Raw genomic sequence first — 27,592 nt, forward strand, 5'->3', positions numbered from 1 at the left:
CCATCACAGACGCCCCGCCTGGACGCGGGGCAGCAGTTGCATCACCAACAAAACAGTCGGTGTCAATCGGTTCCCCACCATCATCACAACATTTTCCGACTCATCCTCCTTGGAAAGATCGTTTTAACCATCTCATACCTCGAGTCCAAATCACTGATCCAAGTTTTACTTTACTTTTCAATTGGTAAGTACTTCTGGAAGACATTTTGTCCAACATCTGGATGACTGCGGCGTCAAGCTCTATCAAAGCATTAGCGCCACCCATATAACACGAATATACAATTCTCCGTATGGATGAGCCACTGTGTTGCGCACTCACCCTCCAAGATAGACAGCTTGTGAGAGGGGCTGGATATCGTATTGTCATTAAATGGCCCGATTCTAACTCCATTCTATACCAATATGTATGAAAAATGGCTAACAAGCCTTCATTCACAGATTCAAGATGCCTGGATTTTCACAAGCAATTGAGCTCGATGCGTGGCAGGAGCTCCAGAAGCATCACCAGACTCTTGGAAAGGACATTGTCTTGAAGAACTACTTCGAGAAAGATCCCCAGCGCTTCCAAAAGTTTTCTCACACCTTCAAGAACGATGCAGATGGTACCGAGATCATATTCGACTTCTCAAAGAACTTCATAACTGAGGAGACAATCCAACTACTCACCAAGCTTGCGAAGGAGGCAAAACTCGAACAGCTTCGCGATGACATGTTCAAGGGAGAGAAGATCAACTTCACCGAAAAGAGAGCCGTATACCATGTTGCTTTGCGAAACACCAGCAACCAGCCAATGGAAGTGGATGGCAAGAGCGTTGTTGAAGGCGTCAACGATGTACTTGAGCATATGAAGGAATTCTCCGAGCAGGTCCGTAGCGGTGAATGGAAGGGTTACACTGGAAAATCTATCAAGACCATCATCAACATTGGCATTGGTGGATCCGATCTGTAAGTCGCATCGGCCCGTACGTAGGATCTGTGATCTAATCTTCCGTTAGTGGACCTGTGATGGTTACTGAGGCTCTTAAAGCCTACTCAAAGAGAGATCTCACCACTCACTTTGTTTCAAACATCGATGGCACTCACATTGCGGAAGCTCTCAAGGACTCCGACCCTGAGACTACGCTTTTCCTTGTCGCCTCCAAGACTTTTACAACTGCCGAGACCACTACGAACGCGAACACTGCGAAGAGCTGGTTTCTAAAATCCGCAAAGGAATCTGACATTGCCAAGCACTTCGTCGCCCTATCCACTAACGAGTCTGAGGTCACTAAGTTTGGCATCGACAAGAAGAACATGTTTGGATTCTCTGACTGGGTTGGTGGTCGCTACAGTGTTTGGAGTGCGATTGGCCTGAGCGTGGCCTTGTACATTGGTTACGACAACTTCCACCAATTCCTCGCTGGTGCTCACTCCATGGACAAGCACTTCAAGGAGACTCCTCTAGAAAAGAACATCCCCGCTCTCGGAGGTCTCCTGAGTGTTTGGTACTCCGACTTCTTCGGTGCTCAGACGCATCTTGTTGCCCCGTAAGCAAAATCAGTTAGACCAGTATTTCAAGGCAGCTAATAAGTCATAGATTCGATCAATATCTCCACCGCTTCCCTGCTTACCTTCAGCAACTGTCGATGGAGTCTAATGGTAAGGCAATTACTCGCTCTGGCGAATATGTCAAGTATACGACCGGCCCAATCGTTTTTGGCGAGCCTGCGACCAATGCTCAGCATTCCTTCTTCCAGCTTCTACACCAAGGTACTAAGCTGATTCCTACGGACTTTATCCTTGCCGCACAGAGCCACAACCCAGTGGAGAACAACAAGCATCAAAAGATGCTTGCCTCTAACTTCTTCGCACAGTCTGAGGCGCTCATGGTCGGCAAGACCCCTGAGGAGGTCAAGGCTGAGGGTGCTGCTGAGGAACTTGTCTCCCACAAGACTTTCTTGGGCAACCGCCCAACCACTTCAATCTTGGCTGATAAGATTACTCCGGCTACACTTGGTGCTTTGATCGTCTACTACGAACATCTGACCTTCACTGAAGGTGCTGTATGGAACATCAACAGCTTCGACCAGTGGGGTGTGGAGCTAGGCAAGAGCCTTGCCAGTAAGTTACAGCACTAAAGCCGGTATATAGTTTCAATACTAACAATTTCTTACAGAGAAGATCCTCACCGAGCTAGATGAGTCTAGCGAATCTACTAGCCACGACGCAAGCACCAATAGCCTCATCAACGCCTTCAAGGCCAAGTTGACTTGAATGAGAGCTTATCGAGTAGTTATGACAGGGCTTGACCCTCGTGAAGTGAGAAGCCACGAATGAAAAGCATATATATTCGAAATATCATGACTCGGAATGCCTTTCTAGCTATCTGTACCGTAGATAGCCTCCAATATAGACTTGGTTCAAAGCAATGGAGATTGCTATGAGTATTCCTGTGTACCTCCAATCTCTAGGCGCTACCTAAAGTAGCACTCTAACCTTGTTCTATATGTTTAATCTTAGAAATTATCTAGTCTTAAATCGCGGCCCTCGGCGTGTGGCCAGCTGTATCCTCCGTAGGATGGCTCGTTCGCAGTCTAATATCTATCATGTCTCAAAGGACATGTTCTAAGTAGCCACCTTTTCAAGGTCCACGATCTCTTCCTCCTTCTGTCCCAACTTCGCAAACGCCTTCGCCCTCGTCTCCTCATCTATCCTGCTCGACCGAATGACAGTCCGGTTCTCGGCATTCAAGCCCATGCACACCCTCGGATTCTCAAAGAACATCTGATCAATCTGCTCCAACGTGCGCCCGGACGTCTCGACGCCAAAGAAGTACGTCAACGGCACAAAGCTCGCACAGACAACGGCCCAGATCCAGAAGTAATGGCCGCCGATGCTCTCGAGGCCGATCGGGGTGACCATGACGACGACAAAGTTGCTCATCCAGTGGCTGAAGACGCCGACGGCGGTGGCCTTGTTGCGGACGCGCAGCGGCTGGATCTCGGCGGAGTAGGACCAGGACACGGGCAGGATGCCGAGGGTGAAGCAGTCGAGGTAGATGAACATGAAGGCGACGCCGGCGGCGGCGGCGGCGTAGGTCTTTGCGGCGAGGCAGCCGGCGAGCAGGGCCATGCAGACGGCGCAGGCGGTCGAGGAGGCCATGACGGACCAGCGGCGGCCGATGCGGTCGATGTAGAAATAGGGCGGCCAGGAGAAGATGGCGTATTGGGTGAAGGCGACGCCGGCGAGGATGAGGGCCATGCTTTGCGAGTAGTGCAGGTATTCTTGCAGGATGTAGGCGAGGTAGTAGCAGAGGGCCTGTGGGGATTGTTAGGAGAGAGGGGGAGGGTATGGGTTAGAGAGTTAGAGAGAGGAGAGGCTTACGTTGATGCCGCTCCATTGATTCATCATGTAGGGACCCATGCCGAGCAGGACACGGTGGAGGTTGCGGGTCTTGGTGCCGTTCGTGAAGACCTCTGACCATGTCGGCTCTCCTTCTGTGCTTTCGGCAGCAATGGCGTCAAGGATCTCGTTGAGTTGGCCTTCAACTTCTGCGTCGTCCGTGGGCTTGTCGAGGAGGCGAGAGATGACCTCACGAGCCTATACGGCACGTTCAGTTTAGTTCAGCTAAAAGCAGCAAACATCACATACCTTATCATTCTGCCCCCTCGAGGCCAGCCAACGAGGGGTCTCAGGCAGGAAAGGGCAGAAGGCCAGAATGATGAGCGAGAACAAGCACTGGCAAGCAACAGGAAACCGCCACTGCAAGGAGCTCTCCGCATGCAGCGTAGCAAAGCACAGCCAGGACGCAATCGCAACACCGATGATGATGAGCGCAGACTGAACGACCAGGAGCGCGCCTCTGTTATGCGCCTGCAGAGTCTCCGACTGCAAAATCGGCACGGCAACGGTCGAAAGCCCAACGCCCACGCCGGCTATGATGCGGGCCACCACCATCTGAGCGTAGGAATAAGACGCAGTCTGAATCGCAGCCCCAATAATGACAATCACGTTAGCCGCGATAATAGACTTCTTCCGCCCGATGCGCTCTCCAAAAACAAACGCAGCGACCGCACCTATGGCACACCCAATGTCATAGACAGCGGTCACAAGGCCGGTCATGGTGGAATTCGGGCGTCCCAGCATGTCCTGGAATCGCGAGCCTGCGAGAATGCCTCCAAAGAGACCCTGATCGTACTATCAAAACCGTCAGTAGTGGACATGTCTTATCTAGAGAGGAGCATACCCCGAATAGAAGGAAATCAAGTCCCGAAGTGATAAGGATCATGGCAACGAGGGCGCGCCCCCGCAGTTCAAAGAAACCCATCGTGAACGTCGTGGAAGAATAGTAGTTGAGCTGAGCAGTCCGTGGACAGCGTTGCAGACTTTTAAGGCGCAACGGTTTGAATCAGCACGAGACAAGAGCGAGAAAAAAAAAACCATCTAGAGAGGACATAGGGCGGCACAGTGCGTTGTATACATGCACGTAGAATCCATGTTCGGCCCTTCGAGTGGGTATGTCGTTGACGTCGTGCTCAGATAGAGGCAGGCGAATGAAAGTGACCCACAATATGCGGAGATGGTGAGGAGGAGGGTAAAGCTGGGGTCTGGAGCAGATCTTTGTATCTGCCCAACTGTTGTGTGTTGTGGTGGAGGAACTGTTGGAAGGATGGTGCTCCGGATGTCGGATTGGTGCAATGATACCGGGGATCCCTCCAAGTTCCACTCACGGGCATTTGACCCCCGTCCGGTGTCAAGACTCGAAACTCGCAATTCACCACTAAAGACTCATGACTGTAGCGCAGAAGAGAAACGGTCCGTCGTTTCAATCGTATCATTATCATTATATCAAGTGCCGCCGGCCCGGACAGCGCTTCTGAAGCTATAACAACCATGTACATCATACATACATCTACACAGCATCATCACTCCCCCCAACCAGTCTCTCCGTCTCCTCTCCGTCCCTCTCCTCCCTCCTCATCCGCATGCGCCCAGGTAGCTCATACAGCGCAGTATAATCCACTTTCTCACCACCCAGCAGCGTCGTGCCATCATGCCGTCGCCCAAAGATCGGCGCCGGGTCAAGCCAGAAGTCCTTGCAATTTGTCACAAGGCCGCGCTGGTAAGGATTCCGTGCAGCTTGCGCCTGCACCTCTGCAGCCCGGCTTCCATGTAGCGCTGTAGCAATGAATGTATCTAGACCTAGCAGTCGTTTCCACGTCTCCCACATGCCGTGTTTCGGGTGTCGATGCGCGTTTGCGGCGTCGGGCCCTGAGCCTGAGCTACTGACTGCGCCGCCTTCGGCGGTGGTGCTGCCGGTTGTGACGAAAGCGGTCAGAGTATCGCCGGTGCCATGAGTGTGCGTGTGACCGCGCATGGCTTCCCAGGTCGTGAGTGCGCGCGCAATTTGGAGTAATTGCACGCAGGTCAGCATCGTCACCCAAGTAAGTTGTAGGGTGGCCCAAAGGGTGAGGATGATAGTGAAGGGGTCCTTCATAAGAATGCCGCAGACTTCGTCCGCTAGAATGGTGCAATGGACATTCTTGGGGGTCGCAATATTGCTGAGGTCTAGATAGGGGAGTCAGTATAGTACGTGATGATGCAAATACAGTCCTGGACGTACAGGCTAAAACAAGTCTGACAAAGGCCAGAATCCCTAATTCAAGGGTCAAGATATAGAGCACGAAGTGCCGATGGTTATTGACTGCAACGCAGTTGTTCACCCACGGACAGTGGCTGATTATGAGGATTAGCATACGAGTATCATGCAGAGAGACGAAAGACCTACTGATCTGTCTTCGCTACGCAGCGGTTGCATCTCTTGCAATGCTTCGCACGCAATGGCTTCCGCACCATACATTGTGTACAAAAATGGTTCTCATCAAATAGTCGTAGCTCCATCAGTTCCTCGATAACGGCCTTCTGCACCTGACGACTGCCAGGCTTTGGGACATAACCAGGGTCTTCAAACATAGTCGTAAAATAAAAGTACGTGCAAAGGCCGTAAGACGCCATGAAGAAAGCATTATTAAAAATGTTGGACCATGAGTCCAACGTCCCTGTCTATGTAAGCACGTATTGGGACACACCGCCAGACACAACTTACAGAGAAGTATGCGTGTAATATATCGTAACCCAACCCAAAACAATGTACCGGCAAAGATGCCCGCAAGAAAAGGCTAACGACTTAAGTCAGAGACAGGCCATGGAAAGCGGACAGGTTGCAACTCACAGTCTTGTGTATCGTTTTCATGTCTGATGGTGCCCATCTCAAGGCCTGCTGCACCACCCACTGCAGTCCCCATGAAACGATAAGTGTCAAAGGCACCGCTACTACCACCGAAAAAGTGCTTAAAATATACAACGCACATATTATTATCAAGAATGGCCAGAAGAAAAAAAGTTGCGACAGGAACGCCTTCCTGTCCTTGATGTAATTCGCAAGCGGGAAGTGCTTCGGACTGCCATCGACATTGTATCCGCATTCAGATAGCGCTTTGTGCCATTGTCGCTCTGTATCCATCTCTTGTGCAGTGACCGCGGGTGTCTTCCCGTCGTTGTTCTCCGCGAAGCGGTCAGATCCGTACTCGACGAGCTTTTGAATGCAGGCTTGCGACCCTTTGACGAGAGCCCAATGTAAAGCAGTGAAGCCTTGATCATCCTTGGAAGAGACATTTGCGCCCCATCTTAAGAATAGATCCACGCAAGCCGGGAAACCTTTATAACACGCCCACATTAGGCTGGTGTGCCCTTCTCTGTCTGGAATGTCTACGGGTAGGTCTTGGTGAAGGAGTAGCACGAGCTGGAAGACGTTGCCGTCCAAGGTCGCGGAGTGGAGAAGGTTGAAGCCTTGATCGTCGGTAAGGAGAGGGTCAGCGCCGTGCTGGAGAAGGAGATTGACGATGTAGTAATGGCATCTCTTCGCAGCCCATAGGATGGGTGTAGCCACGGCATCGCCACCTTTCGCATTCAGGTTCGCTCCAGCTTGTATGAGGAAGTGACATAGCGCATAATGATTGTTTATTGCTGCCCACTGAAAATTCAGTTAGCCATCGTTTTCATGCTGTCTCGAGTCTTCTTGTTCCTACATGAAGGGGCGTGATGCCTTGATCATCGACGTACGTCGCATCAACCTTCCCAGCGTCAAAAAGCTTCTGAATAGCGCCAATCTCGCCCAGTCTCGCCAGCTGCATTATGTCCTCCTCAATCGGTAAAGGCGTCGGCTGTGCAGCCATGTCTTTGAGCTCGACATTATGCGCGGAACCGACTGCGGCCTTGTTCGTAGGAAGTAATGCTTCATTGCGCGCCGTCTCCGTGGACGCGCCTCCCGACATAGCTTGGTGGACGCAATAATCTTAGAAGAACTGCTGTTTCAAGGGGGCATAAGGCATCATGGGCCCACAACTAACAGGAGTGTAAGGTGTTGAGCTGGTCAAATCTTTTTTCGTGCTTCGTAATCTTGAGAGGATGGTTGATGCGCAAATACGGATCCAACCTTGAACCAATGGGAGTGGCGTACGCAACTGACGCGTAACGGGAAGCCACGCGCCGCTAGTAATATTTCACTAATTAGCGGACAACCAACTTCAGCCTCGAGCTTCAAACTCAAGTGTCAAATTAAAAAGGGGCGGTCGCATTTGTTGGGATGGCTCGACAACACGGCTCAATAAGATACATACAGCGCGCATAGCTGGTCAGCACCATGTCGCTTGAGTAATACACCCTTCGCACAGGGTATCGTTGCTGTGATACCCACTTTTGTGCATGCTCATCATATATTTTACATTCATTAAGAGAGGAGAGTAAGGCGAGCATCGCCGTCTCTAATAATGTACAACGAAGATATGTGACTACCAGTAGCCGTCACTAGTCTCAGCAACGACTATGGCAGCGTCGGAGTTCCCTCGTAGATCCCCATAATCTGATATCTCTCCGAAAATATCCTTCAAAAGCTACACGGAATTGAAGAGGGGTATGAGTGAATAGTACATCGAAGAGGTGGCGAGCCAGATACAAGAAAGGTAAAGGGACATTACATGTAAAGACGCTTCTAGTGACCCAAGAACCGATGCAAATGTCAAAATAAACACCCGCTTTTATCTAAACACAGTACAAGGGAAAACAATCACCATCAATGGACTTATGGCTTCTTGTCCTCATCTTGGTTCTTCTGTTCGTCTTGTTGCTGCTCCTGGTTCTGGTTCTCGGAGCGGGCCTTGTGCATTTGATCGAACAGGGTCAAGCTAGCAGTTTGCAGCTCATCCGTCTTCTCTTTCAGTTCTGCGGCTGTGGCATTGCCCTCGCCAGCCTGGCTCTTGCTGATAACCTCACGGAGAGATGCAATCTTTTCGCGGATCTTCTCAGCTTCAGTCTTGTCGAGACGGCTCTCGAATTCTTTGAGCGCCTTTTCGGTGTCGTTCACCACGCTGTCAGCACGGTTGGCAGCCTCGATAGCATCCTTACGCTCCTTGTCTTGCTCCTGGTATCGCTCAGCGTCCTGAACCATGTTCTCGATTTCAGAGTCAGAGAGACCGGATCCAGATGCAATGGTGATGGACTGGTCTTTGTTGGTCGACTTGTCCTTGGCGTGGACATGAACGATGGAGTCTGCGTCGATGTCGAAGGTAACCTCAATCTGAGGCACGCCACGATGCGCAGGTGGGATACCGACAAGCTGGAAGTTGCCGAGGAGCTTGTTGTCGCGAACAAGTTCACGCTCACCTTGGTAGACCTTGATTTCGACAGCGCTCTGGAAATCAGCAGCGGTAGAGAAGATCTGGGACTTCTTGGTAGGGATCGTGGTGTTACGGTTGATCAAACGGGTGAATACACCACCCAGAGTCTCGATACCAAGGGAAAGAGGCGTAACGTCAAGTAGAAGAACGTCAGTGACCTCACCAGAAAGTACAGCACCTTGGATGGCAGCACCAATGGCGACTGCCTCATCGGGGTTGACAGACTTGGCTGGATCACGGCCGAAGATGCTCTTGACTGACTCGGCAACCTTGGGCATACGAGTCATACCACCGACAAGTATGACTTCCTGAATGTCCTTGGCTTGGAGGCCGGCGTCCTTGAGTGCCTTGCGAACGGGGTCGATGGTCTTGGTGATGAGAGGGTCAACCAGATTCTCCAGCTGAGATCGGCTCATTTTCATGTTAATGTGCTTTGGTCCAGAGGCGTCAGCAGTAATGAAAGGCAGGTTGATATCGGTCTGTTGAGACGATGAAAGCTCAATCTTGGCCTTCTCGGCAGCCTCACGGATACGTTGAATGGCCATGCGGTCACCAGAAAGGTCAATTCCGTTGTCCTTCTTGAATTGCTGGACGAGATGGCGGACAAGAATGATGTCGAAGTCCTCACCACCCAGATGGGTGTCACCATTCGTCGACTTGACCTCGAAAACGCCGTTCTGAATTTCCAAGATGGAGACGTCGAAAGTACCACCACCAAGATCGTACACAGAGACAACCCTGTCTTGCTCTTTTTCAAGGCCGTAAGCGAGAGCAGCAGCAGTTGGCTCGTTGACGACACGGAGAACATTCAGGCCAGAGATCTGACCGGCGTCCTTGGTGGCCTGTCTTTGCTGGTCGTTGAAGTAAGCTGGTACAGTGACGACAGCATTCTTGATACTCTTGCCAAGGTAAGCCTCAGCGGTCTCCTTCATCTTTCCGAGCACGAAACCACCAACTTGCGAAGGCGAGTACTTCTGTCCTTGAGCTTCTAGCCAGGCATCGCCGTTGGTGTGCTGAACGATCTTGTATGGCACTTGCTGGACATCACGCTGCACCTCAGCATCGGAAAACTTGCGACCGATGAGACGCTTCGTTGCGAAGAGAGTGTTCTCAGGGTTTACAACAGCCTGACGCTTCGCAGCAATACCAACGAGACGCTCGCCTTCTTTCGTGAAGCCGACGACGGAGGGCGTTGTCCTTGCACCTTCGTTTTGTCAGTAGAGGTTCTGATGCAAGCATAATTGAATAACAAACCTTCTGAGTTCTCGATGATGCGAGGTTGCTTCCCTTCCATCAAGGCGACGGCAGAGTTCGTGGTACCGAGATCGATACCAATCACTTGGCCTTTCACCTTCTCTTCGGCACCATCAGCATAATGCCTTCGGAATGATGTGTTGAGTGATGGAGTGATGGCGGCTGGGCGGCGGATGGCATTTGTTGCGCGAGGCAAAAACTGCAGAGCTCTCTATTAGCACAAGACGCGACAGCTATCAGGAAGCATGACTTACTGCTCGCGATAGTCTTGAAGACAACATGATGTGAAGTATTAGAAGTACAGCGTCGCGGGAGTGTAAAGATCAACGACGAGATGGATAAAACACAGATGAGAGGAGGTTGGAGTGGATGATGTGAAGATAAAATGCGGATGGCAAGAAAAGGTCTGAAGGGAGAAATTTTGGTCGAAGCAGATCGCAGCACGCAGAATATGTCCGTGCGCAGGCTAGACTAGAGTAATGATGTCCGAGCGGCAGTAATAGCACGCAGGAGCTCTCTTTGTGCGCAGTGATGGGTCACGTGCCAGTCTCCGTAGTCACCAGAGTGCAGTAGTAGAGCACAACAACAACAACATCATCATCATCATCGTGTTTCTTGTGCGCGCAGTCAACTGCTTGACTACTTGCCTCCCCGTCAACACATCTTTTGGTTCACTTTCTCTCTGGTCCGCCATCTAGCACATAATCTCGACATGGAGCAGGATACACGTGATGGGTCTAGCTCCAGCTTGCCTGTCGGTCTACCTATTGCTGGCTAGGGACCGAGGGTAAATAGAGAACGATAGCCTTTCACAGCTCTCGCATGGTATAGTGACGTATCCCCCTCACGCAGCACTGGGCCACTCGAGTTGGGCCCGAAACTAGCCGGAATCATGCAGTGTTCCTTCACTCGACAACACTATCATGGCTGTTGATGACTTTGAGTACGTGCTTCAGCATAACTATCATCTCAAGTGTGTTAGGAAATGCTGATCCGGCTGCAGTTACCACGAAACCGACTCCTTGATCCTGCCAGCAAAGACCTTTTTCCCTCTGTCTATCCATGTAGCGCACTACCAACTACGACATTATATCAGCTCGTCCAAGCAAGACACTATCTACTATGCCGATCGCGAAAATGTATATTGCTTGAACGTTCACACCAAGAGACGGACTCTTGTCGCGAGTTTGTCATTCGACGCTCGATGTACAGCTTCGGGGTACGGGTGGATATGCGTAGGGGGCGAGACTGAAGGTCTTTTTGCTGCGATCCAGCTAGATGGCTCAAGCCATGTTTCCGGCGAGGTCGATGCGAGTTTACCTGTGAGCTTAGGCACAGGCGCAACGACATCCAGCCGTCGACAGACCAAGGTGTCACCACACAATATACACTTCGATAGAATCGGGCTGCAAATCGTCAACTCGATATCCATCCACAAATTGCTCAAGGAAGGACCGCAAGGAGAAGACGAGGTCGTTGCCGTTCTCACAAACAATGACAAGACCGTGCGAGTATATTCGCTCCCAAGGCGGGCCCAAATAGCCAGGCTTGATTGTCCCTTTCCTATGAATCATGCCACCATATCCCCAGACGGACACCTTTTGGTCGCGGTTGGCGACGAGCAAAGGGCGTTGTTCTACGAACGAAGAACATGGACATCTCCTGTAGGCTCCACTGAGGATCTCGCAGAAGATATTGCGCCTTCGGCCTCTGCCTGGGGCCTGATTGCAACAGTATCACTACACTGTCCGCCGACAGTAAAAGCCATTGGTTACTTCACAACAGCTTGGTCATCTTCTGGTCATCTGTGTGCCGTGGCCTCAGAATGTGGCTATATTACCGTTATCGATACGCTATCCCTTCCAAAATGCGAGTCTGCAGAGGATGCAATTGTCAATGTTATCAAGTCGACCAGGCCGGATCGGGGCCACGGGCCAGGCTCTGTGCGTACTATGCTGTTTTCCAGACAGCCATGGGATCTGCTAATCTGGACGGAAGACCAAGGCCGAATGTGCGTAGCCGACCTTCGTAGCGGCCTCATAAGCCGGCAAGTGATACACCTAAATTCTAGCGAGGATGGCATAGAACGAATTGTTATTCCTGACTCGGATGGTGATAGCGATGAAGACTTGACGCATGATGGATCCTATCTGCGTCGACATTCAAGAGCTCTTGACGCAGAAGGTAACGCCTTTGGCCCAGCGGCCTTCGAGGCTCGTAGGTCCCTCGGTTCAAGTATAACGAGTCGTCCTATGCCAGGTCGTGCCATAGTTGTAGAGTCTGACAATGATCCGCATGGTCTGAGTCCACGAGCAAGGAGAATAATAGATTCTCTTCCAACCACGACAGAACGTGACACACGACCAGAGGTGACGATAACTCCACGAAGTATAACCTACACACAATCTGGGCGTCCAGTACACCCTTCATACCGTGGTGCTACGGAGTACGATGTAGAGTTAAGTTCATCCCGGGATGTCGAAGTTCGCAACATCGGTCATGATTTGCTATCTCTAGATGTCGGCGAGACCCTCCGAGACCGCTACTCCGATTCTGCGCGACGCTATCGGCCACATCGGCAGTCATCCGTCGTAGTACCTGAGACCCGTCTGTACAGCAATGCCAGTACACGCAATGGCCAATCGACAACGGGTAACCGAATGGAGCAGAGCGCTTCTCCAGGTACATATTCATATCAGCCTGCCGACGGTGCCCTTGACCGTGCAGAATATCCCTCGACGGTGGGAACATGGATTGAATACAGCACGACAGCGGGAGGGCGAGTCCGCCGAGAGAGGCCCCGTGTGTATGGCTTACGACACATTAGTACAGACCAGACTCACGACGGGAGCTATGGCGTAAGAACAGCGGGTCTCGCCGCAAGTGAGGACGGAAGGAGTATATATGCTGGCGCCGAGGACGGTATATACGTTTTTGCAATCAACACGTTGGCGAGGAAAATGTTTCCAGCGGTATCTCCAAGGTAATTAGCATATTTGTCTCCTGTAGTTTCTCTTATCTACTGCATGGCGTTGATGGGATTAATGATTGAGTAGCGGGTTAATCTTTTGACGTGCTCTTGCGCTAGTGTTCATCATTCGTCTATGGGTTAAGTCGTAGCATATCATGTATCATGTAAGATTGAGTCTCGTGATCATTTACCGCATTCATCAGCAAGAATACATCTTTTTTCGAAACCTATAATATCCCATATCATCATAGGCTGAGTCTGCTTGTCGGGCTTGTCCTGATTGAGCATCGTTCCCGTGCCACTGCCGATACCGGTAACGCAAGCACGCCATAGCCCTGAACCCCCGCTGCCCGAGCTCTGAGGTGATGACTCTGGTCTGGCCTATCGAAATGCAAATGTACCTGAACTTCAACACCATTTCTTCTCCCGACGCCAACACCTATCATACTGGCTTCTCCTTCGAACATTCCACGATTTTTCTCCCATACTCGAGACCCAACTGATTACAACCGTCAGAATACCTCCAAATACAAGTGGCGTCCTGAACCTACACGAACACAATCCCTTAAAGCGCCACTCCATAGCTACTCCTTTATTTTCCACCACCATGTCGCAAGCTCCTACGGCCTCAGGCGATAAATCCAGTCTTGGAAAGGCTTTCCAGAAATTGGATCTTGAGGGTCATGATCTGCCTCCCTCTCCGGCACCATCGAGCCCCCGCAATGGCAGGAAATACGCCCTGGCAACCGAGTTGGTCTACACCGAAGGAACAGACCAGTACAATGCAAGCAGTGTGCCGATATATCAAGTATGCAGATATCCAGCGGGTTCAAGTTCATCTCAGTGCTAATCTATGGTACAGTCTGCGACCTTCAAAGGCATTGGCAACGAATACGATTATACGCGCTCGGGCAATCCAACACGAACACATGTCGAAAGACATCTTGCAAAGATCATGAGTGCGAACAGAGCACTGGTTGTTTCGTCTGGTATGGGAGCATTAGATGTCATAACGCGAGTGCTCAGGCCTGGAGACGAGGTGATCACTGGTGATGATCTATATGGGGGCACCAATCGACTTCTGAAGTACCTTGCTACGAATGGAGGAATCATCGTACACCACGTCGATACCACAGATCCAGAAGCCGTGCGGAGGTTTGTCAACGCGAAAACAGCCATGGTATTACTCGAAACTCCAACGAATCCCCTGATCAAGATTGTGGACATTCCTTCAATCGCCCAGATCACACACGCCACAAACCCTTCGGCAATCGTAGCTGTCGACAACACCATGCTCTCCCCGATCCTGTCAAACCCTCTTGACCTCGGCGCTGATATTGTGTACGAGTCGGGCACGAAATACCTTTCTGGACATCACGATTTAATGGCTGGAGTGATTGCCGTCAATGACGCAGCTTTAGGAGACAAAATGTATTTCAGCATCAACGCATCGGGTTGCGGATTGTCGCCTTTTGATTCATGGTTGCTTCTCCGAGGCATCAAGACTCTGGCAGTGCGAATGGAGAAGCAACAGTCCAATGCGATGCGCATCGCCAGTTTCCTTGAGGACCATGGCTTTCGGGTACGCTACCCAGGACTCAAGTCGCACCCGCAGTATGATCTTCATCATAGCATGGCCCGCGGTGCGGGCGCTGTCCTGTCGTTCGAGACCGGCGATGTCACAGTGTCGGAAAGAATTGTTGAAAGCGCACAGTTGTGGGCCATTAGTGTGAGCTTTGGCTGCGTAAACAGCCTTATCAGCATGCCTTGCCGTATGAGCCACGCTAGCATTGATGCAAAGACACGAGCAGAGCGGAATATGCCTGAAGATATTATTAGGCTATGCGTGGGAATCGAAGATGTGGATGATTTAATTGACGATCTGAGCAGAGCGGTAAGTTGCATTCTCCGTGACCACCTCTGACGCATGAGCAAGGGACCCTATTGACAGGAGTATAGCTCGTCCAAGCTGGCGCTGTCACAGTATCTGTCGAAAATTTCCGCGCCATCAATGCACCCAGTACCGGACCTGCGTCCGGAGCGTCATAATGGTGACAGTGTTCTATGTATAGTGCCATACCCACTTCTCGTCGGCACAATGACGACGGCGCTGTGCCACCATGGCGTTTGACGCGTTTAGCGCAAGGAGCGACGAATAGCAAAAAAAGCATCGGATGTCGAGCCTAACGTGGTGTCTCCAGGAAGTGTCAAGGGTTACAGATGATGATGATGAAAATTAGGAGACAAAAGAACGAAAGTGAACCCTAGACGTCGAGCCGTCTTTCAAAATGCCCTGGTTAGACGATGTATTCAGGCCAAGGAGTAGTAGACAATGCATTAGCCGCAAGCATTACGTGTAACGTACCGTGCGAATCTGAACGGATCTCTCCTTGCTTCTAAAGTTACAATCATCATCATCATCATCGTCTTATCATTTCGAGTGTGTTGCAGTTTAGGTGCAGAGCTTCAAGACTGTGATAGAGACAGTGATCATCCGGCCACAGAGAGACCTGGCTGCAGCAGGGTTCGTCAAAAGGTCAGAAATCTGACCTATCAAGTCGTGTCCGGGGAAGCGGACAAGGTGCCGCGTCCAAGTTCAGCCCTGCCTGCAGCTTCAATCCCTTGACTTACGGCCGCGAGCTGCACGATGATGTCGAATTCATTTTATTTTTGAAGTCGGTAGATAGTCCACGATAGAATCTCGAGATGGAAAGATACGTCTGTCCAAATTCATTCGATATAGTGTTCCCTTGGTAGCTATGTTGCGGCTATTGTTGTGGTTGTGGTTTCGTTGTCGTCGTCGTCGTTGTCGAAGAGCGGTCATGCTTACAAATCGTAAACAAGAACGCATGGATCTGGTGTTTACATGAATGTGCTCGTGCTCATGCTCCTCTATGTTTGCATTAGCATTCGTACGTCGGATATTCCGTCTCGCAGCGAGGTTTCACAAGCGCCTCACGACCTCACAAAACAAAACCGTCTCGCCACCTGTCAAGCCATCGGGTGTGCACAATCTGTCACTTGGCCCGTGGAACAGTTTTGGAAGCATAAGCATCCCCCACGCCGCATGCCGACTATTACTCTGACCCTTGAATCCTCGGAAAAGCGACCCTTGTCCTCAGCATCAACTTCGAAAACGTGCACGGCTATCTCCAATTTCGATCAGAAAATCGTCATCGTTCGTAATTCTCCGTGTTTGGTGTCACATTCCTTCAGAAACTGTTATGTGATATATTCCCGAGTGATGGTGTTGTCTGCATCGACGACCTCGAAGCTCATTCATCGTCGATCGGTGGTAAACGAGTATATATCTTCTTGAGACTATTGTCCCCATTTCCAAATACAGTCTAGGCCACCCCGTCATCCAACATGCCCAAGGACAACGCGTGTTGGCCATGTCGTAGTGAGCCTATCCATCTTCTAGCGTCGTCGCTTGTGGAGCTGGAAGCACTGACAATAGTGACCCGCAGGACAGAAACTTGGCTGCGACAAAACGCGTCCGAAATGCCAACGCTGCGCAAGATGCAATAGGGACTGCCAATATGGTCTTCAGTTGTCGTTTCCGAGGCACGATGACAAGAGACGAGGCTGGCACCATGCCGTTGTCCAGGGAGTACAACAGATGCCCCCCGAGGGTCAGCTACACTTTATCAACGTGTTATTCTATGACTTGAACAACCATACACACATGACGCGAGGCACTCGATGTGAGTCGTCAAGACACAGAAAGGCGTCCATCTGAACTCACATGATAATTCTAGTAAACGCTCTCTCAAACTCGCTTGCACAAACATGGGAGACAATTTCAACGCCCAGAGCTATGCCATGGAAGCCGTTAGAGGCTATTGGAGAGAATGGTCTGATTCAATACTGTGCGACGCCTGTCTACTGTTAGCCAAGAAGTGATGCTGACCTCCATAGATCAGGATGTGATTGGATCTATCGTCAGCACTGTCAGTCAAAACGACTGCTACAGTGTCCTAATGAGGATGGCATTCTGTACCGAATCGAGTGCGTCCGAGGCAGTAAGGCTAGCCATCTGTGCACTCGCTTGTCTGCACATGTGTGGTGGGAAACACGCCAGCGTTCTTCGTACCCAAGCCCGACATCATTTTCTGATGATCCAGAGTCAGCTTGATGATCCGCAGGAGTTGTTGCAAAGCATCGTGGCGGCAATGCTTCTTGGGCTGTATGAGGTACGATATCTCCATGCTCTTGCCTTGACTCAAGTCCTGATGTCACTCGACATACGTATAGATCTTCGATCAGCCACACTCAGATGCTCCATATTCCTGGGCCCTCGATGTGTGCTATGCTAAAAAGGCACTGGGGGCAATGGAGATTCCGACAAATAGCCCTGTCACGAGTGACGAGTCTTTACTGCTCGACTGGGTAACATACCATGATGTCATGTCCAAGTTCAGCATAACACACTATGTTGATAGACAGGAGGATCAGGTTGAGTGCGCTAACAACAAGTGCTTGAGGCAAAAGCAAATGAGCGCGTCAAGCAAGACAAAGGTAAACCGATTTGGAAGTAAAGAAGAGTAGTTGCTTACTTATACAAGATTTCTGGCCCAGTCGGCTGCTCCATTGAGCTCCTATTGGTCATCTCTCGAGTGTTCGATGCTGCCTACGAGCAGGAGATGGGCGCAGGACAGGTGTCCGACGATAGAGTGGACAGTCTTGAGCACTCAATCCTCAACGCACGACAAGTCCTCGAGGTTGAATCAGTGAGCCACGACCGCGCGGTCGTGATTGAGGAAGACGCCATGAAGCACATCGCAGAGCTCTTCCGGCTAGCAGGCCTCATATACCTGCACCGAGCAATCAAGAAGAGTCCTCCATGGCTACCACCGGTGTCTATGTGGGTCAGCGAAGCATATGACCACTTGCGGAAGATTACAGTTTGCGATCGCAACTTTCCCCTCTTCATCATTGCCTGCGAAGCCCGCACTGATGAGCAACGGAGTGAGATCCTCCGTGTGCTCCGAAACAGCGAGGAGAAGTCCAAGGTCGGCAACACGTTACGCGTGCGCCAGTTTATAGAGCGTGTTTGGGCACAGGATGACTTGGACCAGGAGCAGAGAATCAAGTATACGAGCAAGATCACGGCAAGCCTGAGTACATGCAATGCACTGCCAGCCATGACCTGAAGGATAGAGAGGACCATGCTTCACTGTGACACTGCCACGCACTCCACGTCCTTTATTACGACGGGATCAGAACAGCGCCACAGTATCGCGGTCAACGTCATGGCATCAGCAAGTCTACATCACCTGCAGATATATGCACATGCTTGGGCACGGTGGCTTTCACACACTGGTGTCGCATGCCTAAACTTACCACAAGCATGTTATGCCTTGCAGAGAACGCCATGCTGTAGCCATGCTGTAACAACCTCACGCTTTCAGCCTCGCGGACCACCCCCAAGGACGGCTGCATACGGGCTTACATTCGCCCTAATGCGGTAAGGCGTGTGATGCATCGCAGAAAGTTGCCTGCAATACTCACGATACCTGGCATCCATAAATCTGCTCAGCATTTATCAGCAGTAACGACATGTCTTGTTAGAGCCGACATCGCCTTTGAGGGGGTATTGATTTGCAATCATGGTGCGAAAGACAAGATATAAGAGCGACCAACTCCTCAGGAGCATTGCAAGGAACAACCATATCAATCACACATCAACTCACTACTCTCCTCCCATAAAGACTCCAAACCATCAACAATGCCATCCTACGTTATCGCAGGCGCCTCACGAGGCCTAGGAGTACGTCCCGACACCCCTCCAACGAACACCCATCCCAACTCCACTCCATCCTAACCACCACCAACACAGCTCCAATTCATCAAAACCCTCTCCCAAGACCCATCCAACACCGTCATCGCCCTCGCCCGCAACCCCTCCTCCGTCCACCCGCTCCTCCCCTCCCTCCCAAACATTCACCTCCTCGCCGCCGACCTCACAGACCCCTCCTCCCTCCGCGCCGCCGCCGCCTCCACATCCACCCTCACCAACGGCACCCTCGACTACCTCCTCATCAACGGCGCCTGGATCAACCTGACCACCCAGTCCATCGCCCCCACAGACCTTGCCTCCCCGGCCAACGAACCCCAGCTTCTAACCGACGTCGACACCGCCTTCAAGACGAATTTCGCCGGGCCCTTGCTCTGTGCTACGGCGTTTCTTCCGCTTGTTCGTGCCGGGCAGCAGAGGAAGATTGTGGTGATTAGTACGGGGATGGCGGATGCGGAGTTTGTCCGTGTGGCTGGTGTGTGGGCGGCGTTGGTGTACAGTGCGAGTAAGGCTGCTGTGAACATGCTTGTTGCGAAGCTTGCTGTCGAGCTGAAGGATGATGGGATTGTTGTGGCGAGTCTGAGTCCTGGGTTGGTCGATACTGATGGTGAGGCTCTTCTCCTTCTTTTCCTACAACCTAACCCCTTTTTTTCCCTCGATGCGACATCGGGTAGGGGTCTCCATTGCGGTCCGTGTGCGAGTGTGTGTGTGTGTGTGTGGGAGTTTCAACATTAAAGACATGCTAACGTAACATAATGCGCAGGCACAGAGGCCAGCAAGAAGAACTTCGAGATGTTGATGCCAATGTTCAGAAAGTACGAGCCCGAGTTCCAGGGTCCGATTACGCCGCGTGAGAGTGTTGAGATGCAGATTCGCGTTATTCAGGGGCTTACGATGGCGCATGCCGGGCAGATGTGGAGTCATCTTGGGAATCAGCGCTGGATTTGAGATGTTTTCTTTTTTTCCTTTTTTTCTTTTCGGTACGCGCATGCTTCAAAGAACTCTGTTGCGTGGCAGGCAAGAAAGGCAGTGGTATAACGACTTTCTCTACTTGGGTGTGTGTGGGTAGATTATTGGGTTAGGGTACAGTAAGTTTTCAGACCATCCTTATTGAAATATAACGGTTCTGCGATGATATGCATTCTGGCAATCATGCACATGCTCGGGTACTTGTGTTCCATAGACAACACGGTCGACGCTGATAAGTATAGTCCAAGCAACATACCTTCTCTTCTCAGTCTAGACTAACTTAAATGAACGTGATCCTATCCACTCCACTCACAAAGTCTCTGCCTCTAGTAACCTACTCTACTCTAACAGCACCACGACATGCCGACCCTTATACATGGCGTTAAACAAATCAGAGTAGTACGTTATGCTGTATGAGCACATGAAAGATACAAATCCGTAGGATAAATTATGAGACTGTCAATACACTCAAGTATGTACAAATGACTATATAAAAGACGATGGTATGGCGTAGTGTGGCTTCTCGTGTAGGGATGGAACGGGTTACATATATATAGGAATAGACTCACACGACGCGCAAGGAAATTTTGTATATAATTAGTACATGCGTACTAATCATCTATACACCATACTTTACGAAAGAGATGATATAATGTAGTCCATAGTACTTCTCTACCCTCCCGTTAAAGATATCTAGAGCTACAAGTCGTACTGATCAAGCCCTTCTAATATGCTACATAGAACCATATACCAAATCTGTTCTCCATAAAACACCCAAACCATTAAGAAAGGTCCACCATGCCCCTCTCTATAAGACTGAACTTGTATAGTAGTTTTGCTTAGCTACATGTACTATACATAATATTATACCCAGGTAGTTTATTAGAGATATTTATTTAAGATTATGCCTCATGGTTAATAGTATGTCCATATCTACTCATACTTGGTCAGTCCTTATGCAGAACGTTTAATGAGCCTCTACGCAGGCTGTTACGCTATGAGCGTAATCCTATGTAGTAGCCATATCGTATCAAGCCTTAGTCTACGACGGAAACATATATTAAGGCAGCAACAGTGTCAGGCCCAGACTTCTCGAGCGACCGTGTCAGCCGATATCATCATTCAACCCATTAGACTCAGCCGGCAACTGCTGTTCATACGGGAATCTGGTCTTTGGTGGTCATGAGCTGTACCCAGCTCAAACATCATACCTAGCGCTACTCGAGAACAATTCATCAACATATGAATGTAGAGATTGGCTGACCCTCCGCGCGCTCTCACAGTCCTGGCAGAAACTGCAAGAAATGCACAATATAAGATCATGACACGACAGTAGACCCACGACGAAACGTCCCTCTGTCTAGACATCATCGCCCTTTCGATTCCTGTTCGTCCGCTCTGATTCTACTGTCGATGAAGGTGTGAATAATACTTGAGGGTAGACCCAGGAAACGCGAAATCCGACGAGGCTTCCGAAAACGCGCAGCTGTATCGTCAGCCAGGGGGGGCCAGGGGGTAAAGCACCTGCTCCTGCTTTAATGCAATCCATCGCACACGCGCTCGCCAGTGGGGGCATCGTCCACGATACCTACCCCAGACGCATTCGTCGTGCCAACTTTACTACTTCAGTTTCTTTCTTCGCAACGAGCACTCGTACACCGACTCTGTGTGATATACGTCTTGCTCCCTCCCCCCCCCCCCCCCCTCGGCAGTGCATAGATATGTTTCCCTATATAAAAAACACGTCCGCAAGTAAGGGAGGAATGGCTAGTCTTAATAAGGTTCGTCTCGTGTTCGTGCCTGTATGAAACGTTGTAGAGCCCGTGAAGGGAGTTTACTACAGCAGCCTCATCATTCCTAGCTTCAATAAGTACATACATGCATTGTCAAGCTTTTTAGATCAGCTTTTAGAGATTTCTAGGTCTTAAAGGTCTTGTACGTCTTGTAGAACATGAAAGTCTACCGAGTTCTCCCAGCTTTCTAGCTAAAATCCCATCTATGGACGACCCCTTAACCTACTAAAGTCAAGCTATCTACTCCTATCACTGTTATATATCATACTTATAATTCGAAGGATACTATACAAGCTAAGACTACTAGCTTAATGTTCTGACTGTATAATCTAATAACTTTGAACTATCTCTCGTATCAACTATATTACACTTACTAAGTAATAGCCTTTCTTCCCATTAGATATCTTAGATTCTGACAATATCCCCCTAATCCTGAAAGGAGTTCTCTACTCGGAATAAACGAGAGTGCAGCTGTCCTTGTTCGAAGTGATCAAACGTGCGTTCTTGATGTTGATGAACATTGCCTGGCTTGGTCTAGAGCTCGAGTCCTTCCACCGCTGTAGTTGAGTATCACGAGGGTAATCATTGGTTGGCTTACTCCTCATGTGCTGGTTCTCCATATCTCGCAGCCTTCAACGTTATTGAAGGCGGGATTAGAGACTGGGCTCCAACACAGGCAGACCAAACCCACGAGTATGTTTACCTTGTACTCGTCTGTCTGTCTCCCACATTGCAAGCTTACTAGCTCATGTCATATCGCACGCACAGCTACGATATCTGTTCTCCCGCATGAATTGCGCAGATAAATTTCATCGCAGCTCGAACGTAACATTCTCCATCGACGTGTCACCTGCCTCAAACCGTTTACTTTGGAGTTTGAGCGCTTCCCCATTCATCATGCCATGAATGTAGCACTCTCCAATGAACTCATAGTACTCCTCGTCCGCTTCCGGATTCCAGAATATGCTCGACTTTTTTGGCACTTGTTTCGATGGAGACGTAGGAGAAGAGGCGGTTTTTGTAGACTGCTTATGTTCCAATAAAGGAGATTTTTCAAGCCCCGGGCCCGTTTTCTGTTTCTTCTTTGATCTAAGTAGCTTGCCATTCGTAGAACCTGGAGTCCTCTCACGCTTGCGCTTTCCGCCGGACTCTTGTGTATCCACGGGTCTCACCCTGGTTGGCGTTGAGGGCAGACTGGCGCTAGACGTGATAGAAGCGGAGGCTGCTTTGGTGTCTAGCCGTGTGGAAGGCCATTTGATCGTTTCTGCGACCTTGAGCATGTCTGATCCATAAGCCTTCCGTCGCCACGCATCCGCTATCAAGATTGATGCCCGCGTGATGTTTTCTGTCCTCCTACATTCGGTTTGAAAAGCTCCTTGTTCCTTAGTCTTTGTGTGACGCCGTAGTACTACCGGGACGCTACAGCCTCCAAGGATGCAGATGATATCATCCTCTTTTGTGTTTCGTGGAAGTAGTCCGAGGTAGCCATTAGTTGACCTCACCATTCTTCTGTTCCAGATTACTGATTGTACTCTCTTAAGGAAGCCATTGAAGTGAGCGCTGGTGAACGTGTTGTTTGTCATAAGCTCGGATATGTTCACATCATTGCCACCTGGACCAGTCATCAACGAGAAACCGCACAGGCGAGGGTATATTCGTGACGCAGGTCGACCGTCCGCTCGCCTATTTGCCACGATAGTTCGCCAAAATTCGTCAGGCACTTCCGCGCCCTTGAACCATCCTCCAATCTCGAACCATTCGCCAGGAATGTTACCCGATTGTGACCTCTCACCAAGTTTCTCGATCGTGTCAAGCTTGAAGCCACTCAAATGTAGGCTTTCGAACTCATTTTCGGGGGTGACCTTGGTTGACTTTGTGCGGTCGTAATATGTCCGTAGAATTTCAGGGCCATTCTTCTGTGCCTCGCAGTTTTCGAACTTCAGCAGGGGCCTGATAGTGCGTAGACCCGAAGCCTTGTAGTTTCCTTGATCGAATTCTGGCAGGCCAACTAAGGCATTCGCGTTTCTCCGCTCCACTCGCTGACCCAGCTTTGGATTGGCACCACTTACCGCGAATGTTCTATTCGCAACAGTACATATCCACGACGGCAGAACAACAGGCGTACTCGTCTTTTGTTGGCTTTCCGGATTGGATACAGGGGTACTCGTCTTTTGTTGACTTTCCGGCTTGGATTCAGGGGCCCAGCTTCTACATAGAATGTCAAGACACCTAGATGGCTCCGCGTTCCTGACTACAAATTGGATGAATTCCTTCCAGACTTCGATCTCACCTTGTCCGTAGCTAACGACATATGCGCTTTGCTGGATCTTCTCGCTGCCCCATTTTCGGAAAGCCTTGCTCCATTTCTCAAAGACTCCTTGCTGCTTGGACGACATTACTTTCATGTCGTCTGCGCCTACCTGGGCCTTTGTTTCCGGTATTGAGTCCTTAGCAATCGACAGTAAGGCATATATTGTATCGCGCGGATTGCTCGACTCGAAACTCGAAAGCGTGGATACAAGGTATTCGAGAGAAAAGAATCGTTCAATCTCCGAGTCGATCTCTGCTGGAGGCCCGGAAAAGCTGTTGGAGCTTCTGCGCACGATCGAATTCGCAGCTTCGACTAATCGATACGCACTCAGCTCGTGCACGTTCTCGTAGAAGCGCGGGACGTTGCCAAAGGTCGCATCTTTCCGAATAATGACGGAGAGTTCACCACTTACGGCTTCGATATCTGCACAAAGCGTGACTGCATCGGCAAAATCATTCCAAGGGATGAGCTTTGTGCCGCAATATAGAGTCGCCCTTTTTGCCAGTGTGATCTCCTGAACCACCCATCTGCTGATGATCAGCCAGGACGCACCCAAATCAAGCCACTCAGTGACACTGTACCTTCGTGAGAACCACGGCAAATTCATCAAAGTCTGTAATGCAACCAGGTTATCTGCGGCTGTTGTCTGCTGCATTACAGCACCAAAGTCCCCTAGTTTCATGACTTCTTTCTCAATGAACTCGATGGCTCGATCAGTCTCTGCATCACCTTCGCCCAGCCAAATACAAACATTGTCAGCTTTCCTGCATAGAGTTCAGTAAAGTCAATCCCGAGTAATACCTGGACCCTGGGCAATACTGACCCATAGATATTCGTCATCGAGGCGACCTGCGCATTGCGCTCTTCTGTGTTCTCCTGGTCTATGCATATCTGATCGCACCACAGGTTCCGTGGCCTAGTATCGTCTCGAAGTCTCTTTAGACCAGACGCAAGGTTCGTGGAAACTTCTTTAGCATAGGAGTCAGCGCCGTGCTTGATTATAATATTAGTACGGTCACCGGTCTGCCCCCAGGTCCAACTGAGCGCCTCGAATCTGACAGATGTGCTACTATCGTTTGGCATTACTGAAAGCTCGCACACCAATGGCGCGTCATCATGTCCATGAGAAGGCTGGATCTTCAGGATGCGCGAAAAGTTCAAACGGTCTGGCAAAGGACACAGTGAGTAAGTGTATGCGGACCTAGATCCCTCCATAACGGTACATTCGTCGGGACGTTCCTTTCCGCGAAGCCCGGACCGTCAGACTATGATGTGGCAAGATTTGTAGATGTTTTGGATTGTATGTTGCGTGGCGTAATTTGTGCCACAGGTCAGTGAGTCCACCAGTATCGTCTTCGCCACAGACGAAAAAAGACAGAAAGATGAAGATGTGAGTAGGGAGAAACTGAGAGAGGTTGGGAAAAGCGAGTACGCAGGACAGGCTATGTGACTTAGCCTACATATGTAATCCCACACTTGCGACAGATAACAGGCTCTGTGAGAAAAGCAATGCGAAGAATATAGCCTTATTGACATGCAGAGCCTTGCCTATCATCTTCCGTGTGACTGCAGGTGCTCGTCGCGCCAGACTTGGCGAGGTGCTTGCAGTGAGTAGCACTCCCCATGGGGGAGTATTTGCTCCGCGCAACCCTCGAATCAAGTGCGGCATAGAGCGAGGGCACCAACAATAGTCTGCAGGGGCCGAATAGATTGCGGCGTTCCAACTTCTCAAAGCGCAGATGGCAGCGCGAATCCTACGACATTCAGCCTTGCGAATAATGATCGGCTTCACAAGATGTACAGTCTCTCTAGAGTGCTTAGGTGTTGACGCAAGTACTTTGCGACTATGTCGTCTGCATCATGGTGTGTCAGTATCAGCAATGCAGAATCAGCGGCGGTTGATCTGGCCCGCCATTTTTGGCTTGCGCTGATGCTAGCCTTGCGAGGCTATAATATACAGCTGGAATAGTGTGTCAATGCGTATAATGACTTGCGCAAATGCCAGCCTCGCGAGGCTACGGTATTCAGCTGGAACAGTGTGTCGATGCGTTCGATGGCATGTCAGGCTGCTTAGGTGTGGTGCGTCGGCTTGTTGGACGATCGTGACTCAATGATAGCAGTCTCGTCGATGAAGAATTGAGGTCCAGACTTGAGACCGGTAATATGTTTAGGTCAGCTTCACAGATATGCTTACAGGAACATGGAAGAACGACTGGCTGAATCTCTATGGTGAAGTGGAGATGAGAACTAAGTTCAGGGCCGTCCCGTCGGCCGGAGCTTTTCTCCGCTGCGGCACTTGTAGAATCGAAGCGCTCTGCCGGATGATGCCTTAGGTGTGAAGTATCACGTGATCTTGTCCATAACGAGAAGTCCTTTTTCCAAGCTCTTGATATAGCTAGGTACCGCGAATCGAAGGGGGAACGGCCGGAGCAAAAAGAAGCATTCAAACTGAACATAAATCTAATGCTCATATTCACGAGCTAGGAGTAAGCACTTGGGCCGTATATGTACTTTGATGCGACGACACAAGATCCTGATACTTACGGAGCCAGGATCCTGGCAGCTCCAGATTCCAGGACTGCACTATGCTCAGACGCTCATAATATCATGATGTAGGCGCCTTCGTCAAGGGTGCTTCTCATGCGGCCTGCTGGAAATTATAGAGAAGGTTGAGCACATTGAGCTTTGAACGAGAGCAGAATGAGAGCCACAAGGCAAACTCTGCTTGGAAGTGTACACAGCCAGCGCAACCAGTCGATGGAGTCATCTCTTATTGTAAACTAGCTTGCAATGTGCTGAAAAGGTGGCTAGACGCCGTGATAGACAGGCGAACAGGTGGACAACGTCGAAGGGCGATAGGGCAAAACGGCAGGAGGGCGAAGGCGCGAAACGCGCAAGGAGGCCACAATTTCAGACGGCCACGTTGCTATCTGAAGGAAAGCAGACATTTCGTGAGGCGAGTAGATACTTTTTGCGTAGTTGTGTTCGCCCTCATAATCACAGGGGCTTTGCATAGTAGCAATGTCGGGTATTACTGCTGCCTCGGGCAACACCATCTAAACAAATAATAGACCAATCAAGGCATTCGCAGCCGCTGTTCCGCGACTTGGCAGCGAATACGTTGCTGGTGATATCGCGGGCATGACGACTAAGTTCGTTTGAGGAGAATGTCATCATTGCCATCAAATTACCAGACCTAGCACAGCATAGGACAGAAATGAAATCGGATAGCCATTGGCAGCAAAGGATCAACCGAGAAGAGCCGCGTTCCGCGTGCATATTGGACCGATATTAGAAAGCCACTGGAGAGCTTCGACGTGTTTGACTATTATCGCTTACTGAGGAGTGACCAGATCGAGTATAAACACGTTCTAGTGTCTGATTGGCCTACCTCAAGGCTAGGTGAAAAGTGTCGAGTTGCGAAAAGCAACAGAGTGTCAGTTTCTCAGTGAAGACGATCCCAAGGGTATGTGCTCAGGAGAATGGATGCCGCTGTGATGCAGTCTTCTGGTTGTGGTAGGACGGAGTGGAATGCGTATACCGTGGAAATATATGAGCATCTTCTTCCGACTACACAAGCGGTTAGCAGGTCTTGACATCGCCTCGTGCCGCTGGTGCATGTCAATCTTAGGTCCCTGGAGGCTGGCATGCACATCAATCCTTCTACCACAAGGATTTGCATAATAGCCAGTGTTGCATTCGGTTCGCTGCGTTCGCTGGAACGGTTTGCATCCTGCCGCCCTGCAGGGTAGATTTTGCAGAATCGATAGCACGATGCGT

The 27,592-nt window shown here is 50.3% G+C and overlaps 9 protein-coding genes across 9 annotated transcripts; 5 read left to right on the forward strand and 4 right to left on the reverse strand.

The window, feature by feature from the left end:
• The first annotated feature begins 184 nt into the window (after positions 1-184).
• On the forward strand, positions 185-2,429 carry EJ05DRAFT_29516 (Phosphoglucose isomerase). Its single transcript, XM_033740555.1, has 4 exons — positions 185-945; positions 996-1,526; positions 1,577-2,100; positions 2,156-2,429. Exons 1-4 carry the CDS (start codon positions 446-448, stop codon positions 2,251-2,253), a joined length of 1,653 nt encoding a protein of 550 aa, XP_033605656.1. The 5' UTR covers positions 185-445; the 3' UTR covers positions 2,254-2,429.
• On the reverse strand, positions 2,131-4,410 carry EJ05DRAFT_29376 (sugar transporter STL1). Its single transcript, XM_033740545.1, has 4 exons — positions 4,226-4,410; positions 3,631-4,176; positions 3,364-3,579; positions 2,131-3,297 (listed from the first exon to the last, which is right to left on the reverse strand). The coding sequence occupies exons 1-4, from the start codon at positions 4,304-4,306 to the stop codon at positions 2,605-2,607; spliced, it is 1,536 nt and encodes a 511-aa protein (XP_033605657.1). The 5' UTR covers positions 4,307-4,410; the 3' UTR covers positions 2,131-2,604.
• Positions 4,411-4,879: 469 nt separating this feature from the next.
• Positions 4,880-7,454, reverse strand: EJ05DRAFT_29559 (palmitoyltransferase akr1). The gene is made up of 6 exons (XM_033740559.1): positions 7,068-7,454; positions 6,212-7,012; positions 6,086-6,158; positions 5,768-6,038; positions 5,603-5,715; positions 4,880-5,547 (listed from the first exon to the last, which is right to left on the reverse strand). Exons 1-6 carry the CDS (start codon positions 7,311-7,313, stop codon positions 4,892-4,894), a joined length of 2,160 nt encoding a protein of 719 aa, XP_033605658.1. The 5' UTR covers positions 7,314-7,454; the 3' UTR covers positions 4,880-4,891.
• A 665-nt stretch (positions 7,455-8,119) lies between these two features.
• On the reverse strand, positions 8,120-10,249 carry EJ05DRAFT_496036 (mitochondrial heat shock protein-like protein; the record flags this gene model as incomplete). The annotated part of the gene is made up of 3 exons (XM_033746324.1): positions 8,120-9,918; positions 9,969-10,167; positions 10,223-10,249. 3 exons carry the CDS (start codon positions 10,247-10,249, stop codon positions 8,120-8,122), a joined length of 2,025 nt encoding a protein of 674 aa, XP_033605659.1.
• A 642-nt stretch (positions 10,250-10,891) lies between these two features.
• On the forward strand, positions 10,892-13,272 carry EJ05DRAFT_482037 (uncharacterized protein; the record flags this gene model as incomplete). The annotated part of the gene is made up of 3 exons (XM_033745136.1): positions 10,892-10,911; positions 10,972-12,951; positions 13,191-13,272. 3 exons carry the CDS (start codon positions 10,892-10,894, stop codon positions 13,270-13,272), a joined length of 2,082 nt encoding a protein of 693 aa, XP_033605660.1.
• Positions 13,180-15,180, forward strand: EJ05DRAFT_530156 (cystathionine beta-lyase). Its single transcript, XM_033748953.1, has 3 exons — positions 13,180-13,747; positions 13,802-14,833; positions 14,899-15,180. Exons 1-3 carry the CDS (start codon positions 13,547-13,549, stop codon positions 14,986-14,988), a joined length of 1,323 nt encoding a protein of 440 aa, XP_033605661.1. The 5' UTR covers positions 13,180-13,546; the 3' UTR covers positions 14,989-15,180.
• Positions 15,181-16,308: 1,128 nt separating this feature from the next.
• EJ05DRAFT_496039 (uncharacterized protein) lies at positions 16,309-18,095 on the forward strand (the record flags this gene model as incomplete). Its single annotated transcript, XM_033746325.1, has 6 exons — positions 16,309-16,342; positions 16,410-16,646; positions 16,701-16,811; positions 16,861-17,135; positions 17,197-17,460; positions 17,508-18,095. 6 exons carry the CDS (start codon positions 16,309-16,311, stop codon positions 18,093-18,095), a joined length of 1,509 nt encoding a protein of 502 aa, XP_033605662.1.
• A 288-nt stretch (positions 18,096-18,383) lies between these two features.
• EJ05DRAFT_29694 (NAD(P)-binding protein) lies at positions 18,384-19,748 on the forward strand. The gene is made up of 3 exons (XM_033740571.1): positions 18,384-18,712; positions 18,782-19,346; positions 19,503-19,748. The coding sequence occupies exons 1-3, from the start codon at positions 18,671-18,673 to the stop codon at positions 19,685-19,687; spliced, it is 792 nt and encodes a 263-aa protein (XP_033605663.1). The 5' UTR covers positions 18,384-18,670; the 3' UTR covers positions 19,688-19,748.
• A 2,075-nt stretch (positions 19,749-21,823) lies between these two features.
• On the reverse strand, positions 21,824-25,274 carry EJ05DRAFT_472122 (uncharacterized protein). The gene is made up of 3 exons (XM_033743115.1): positions 24,636-25,274; positions 24,394-24,576; positions 21,824-24,339 (listed from the first exon to the last, which is right to left on the reverse strand). The coding sequence occupies exons 1-3, from the start codon at positions 25,025-25,027 to the stop codon at positions 22,311-22,313; spliced, it is 2,604 nt and encodes an 867-aa protein (XP_033605664.1). The 5' UTR covers positions 25,028-25,274; the 3' UTR covers positions 21,824-22,310.
• Between the last annotated feature and the right edge of the window lie 2,318 nt (positions 25,275-27,592).

The sequence above is a fragment of the Pseudovirgaria hyperparasitica genome (genome assembly GCF_010093815.1).
Source record: "Pseudovirgaria hyperparasitica strain CBS 121739 unplaced genomic scaffold EJ05scaffold_1, whole genome shotgun sequence".
NCBI classification, from domain to species: Eukaryota; Fungi; Ascomycota; class Dothideomycetes; order Acrospermales; family Acrospermaceae; genus Pseudovirgaria; species Pseudovirgaria hyperparasitica.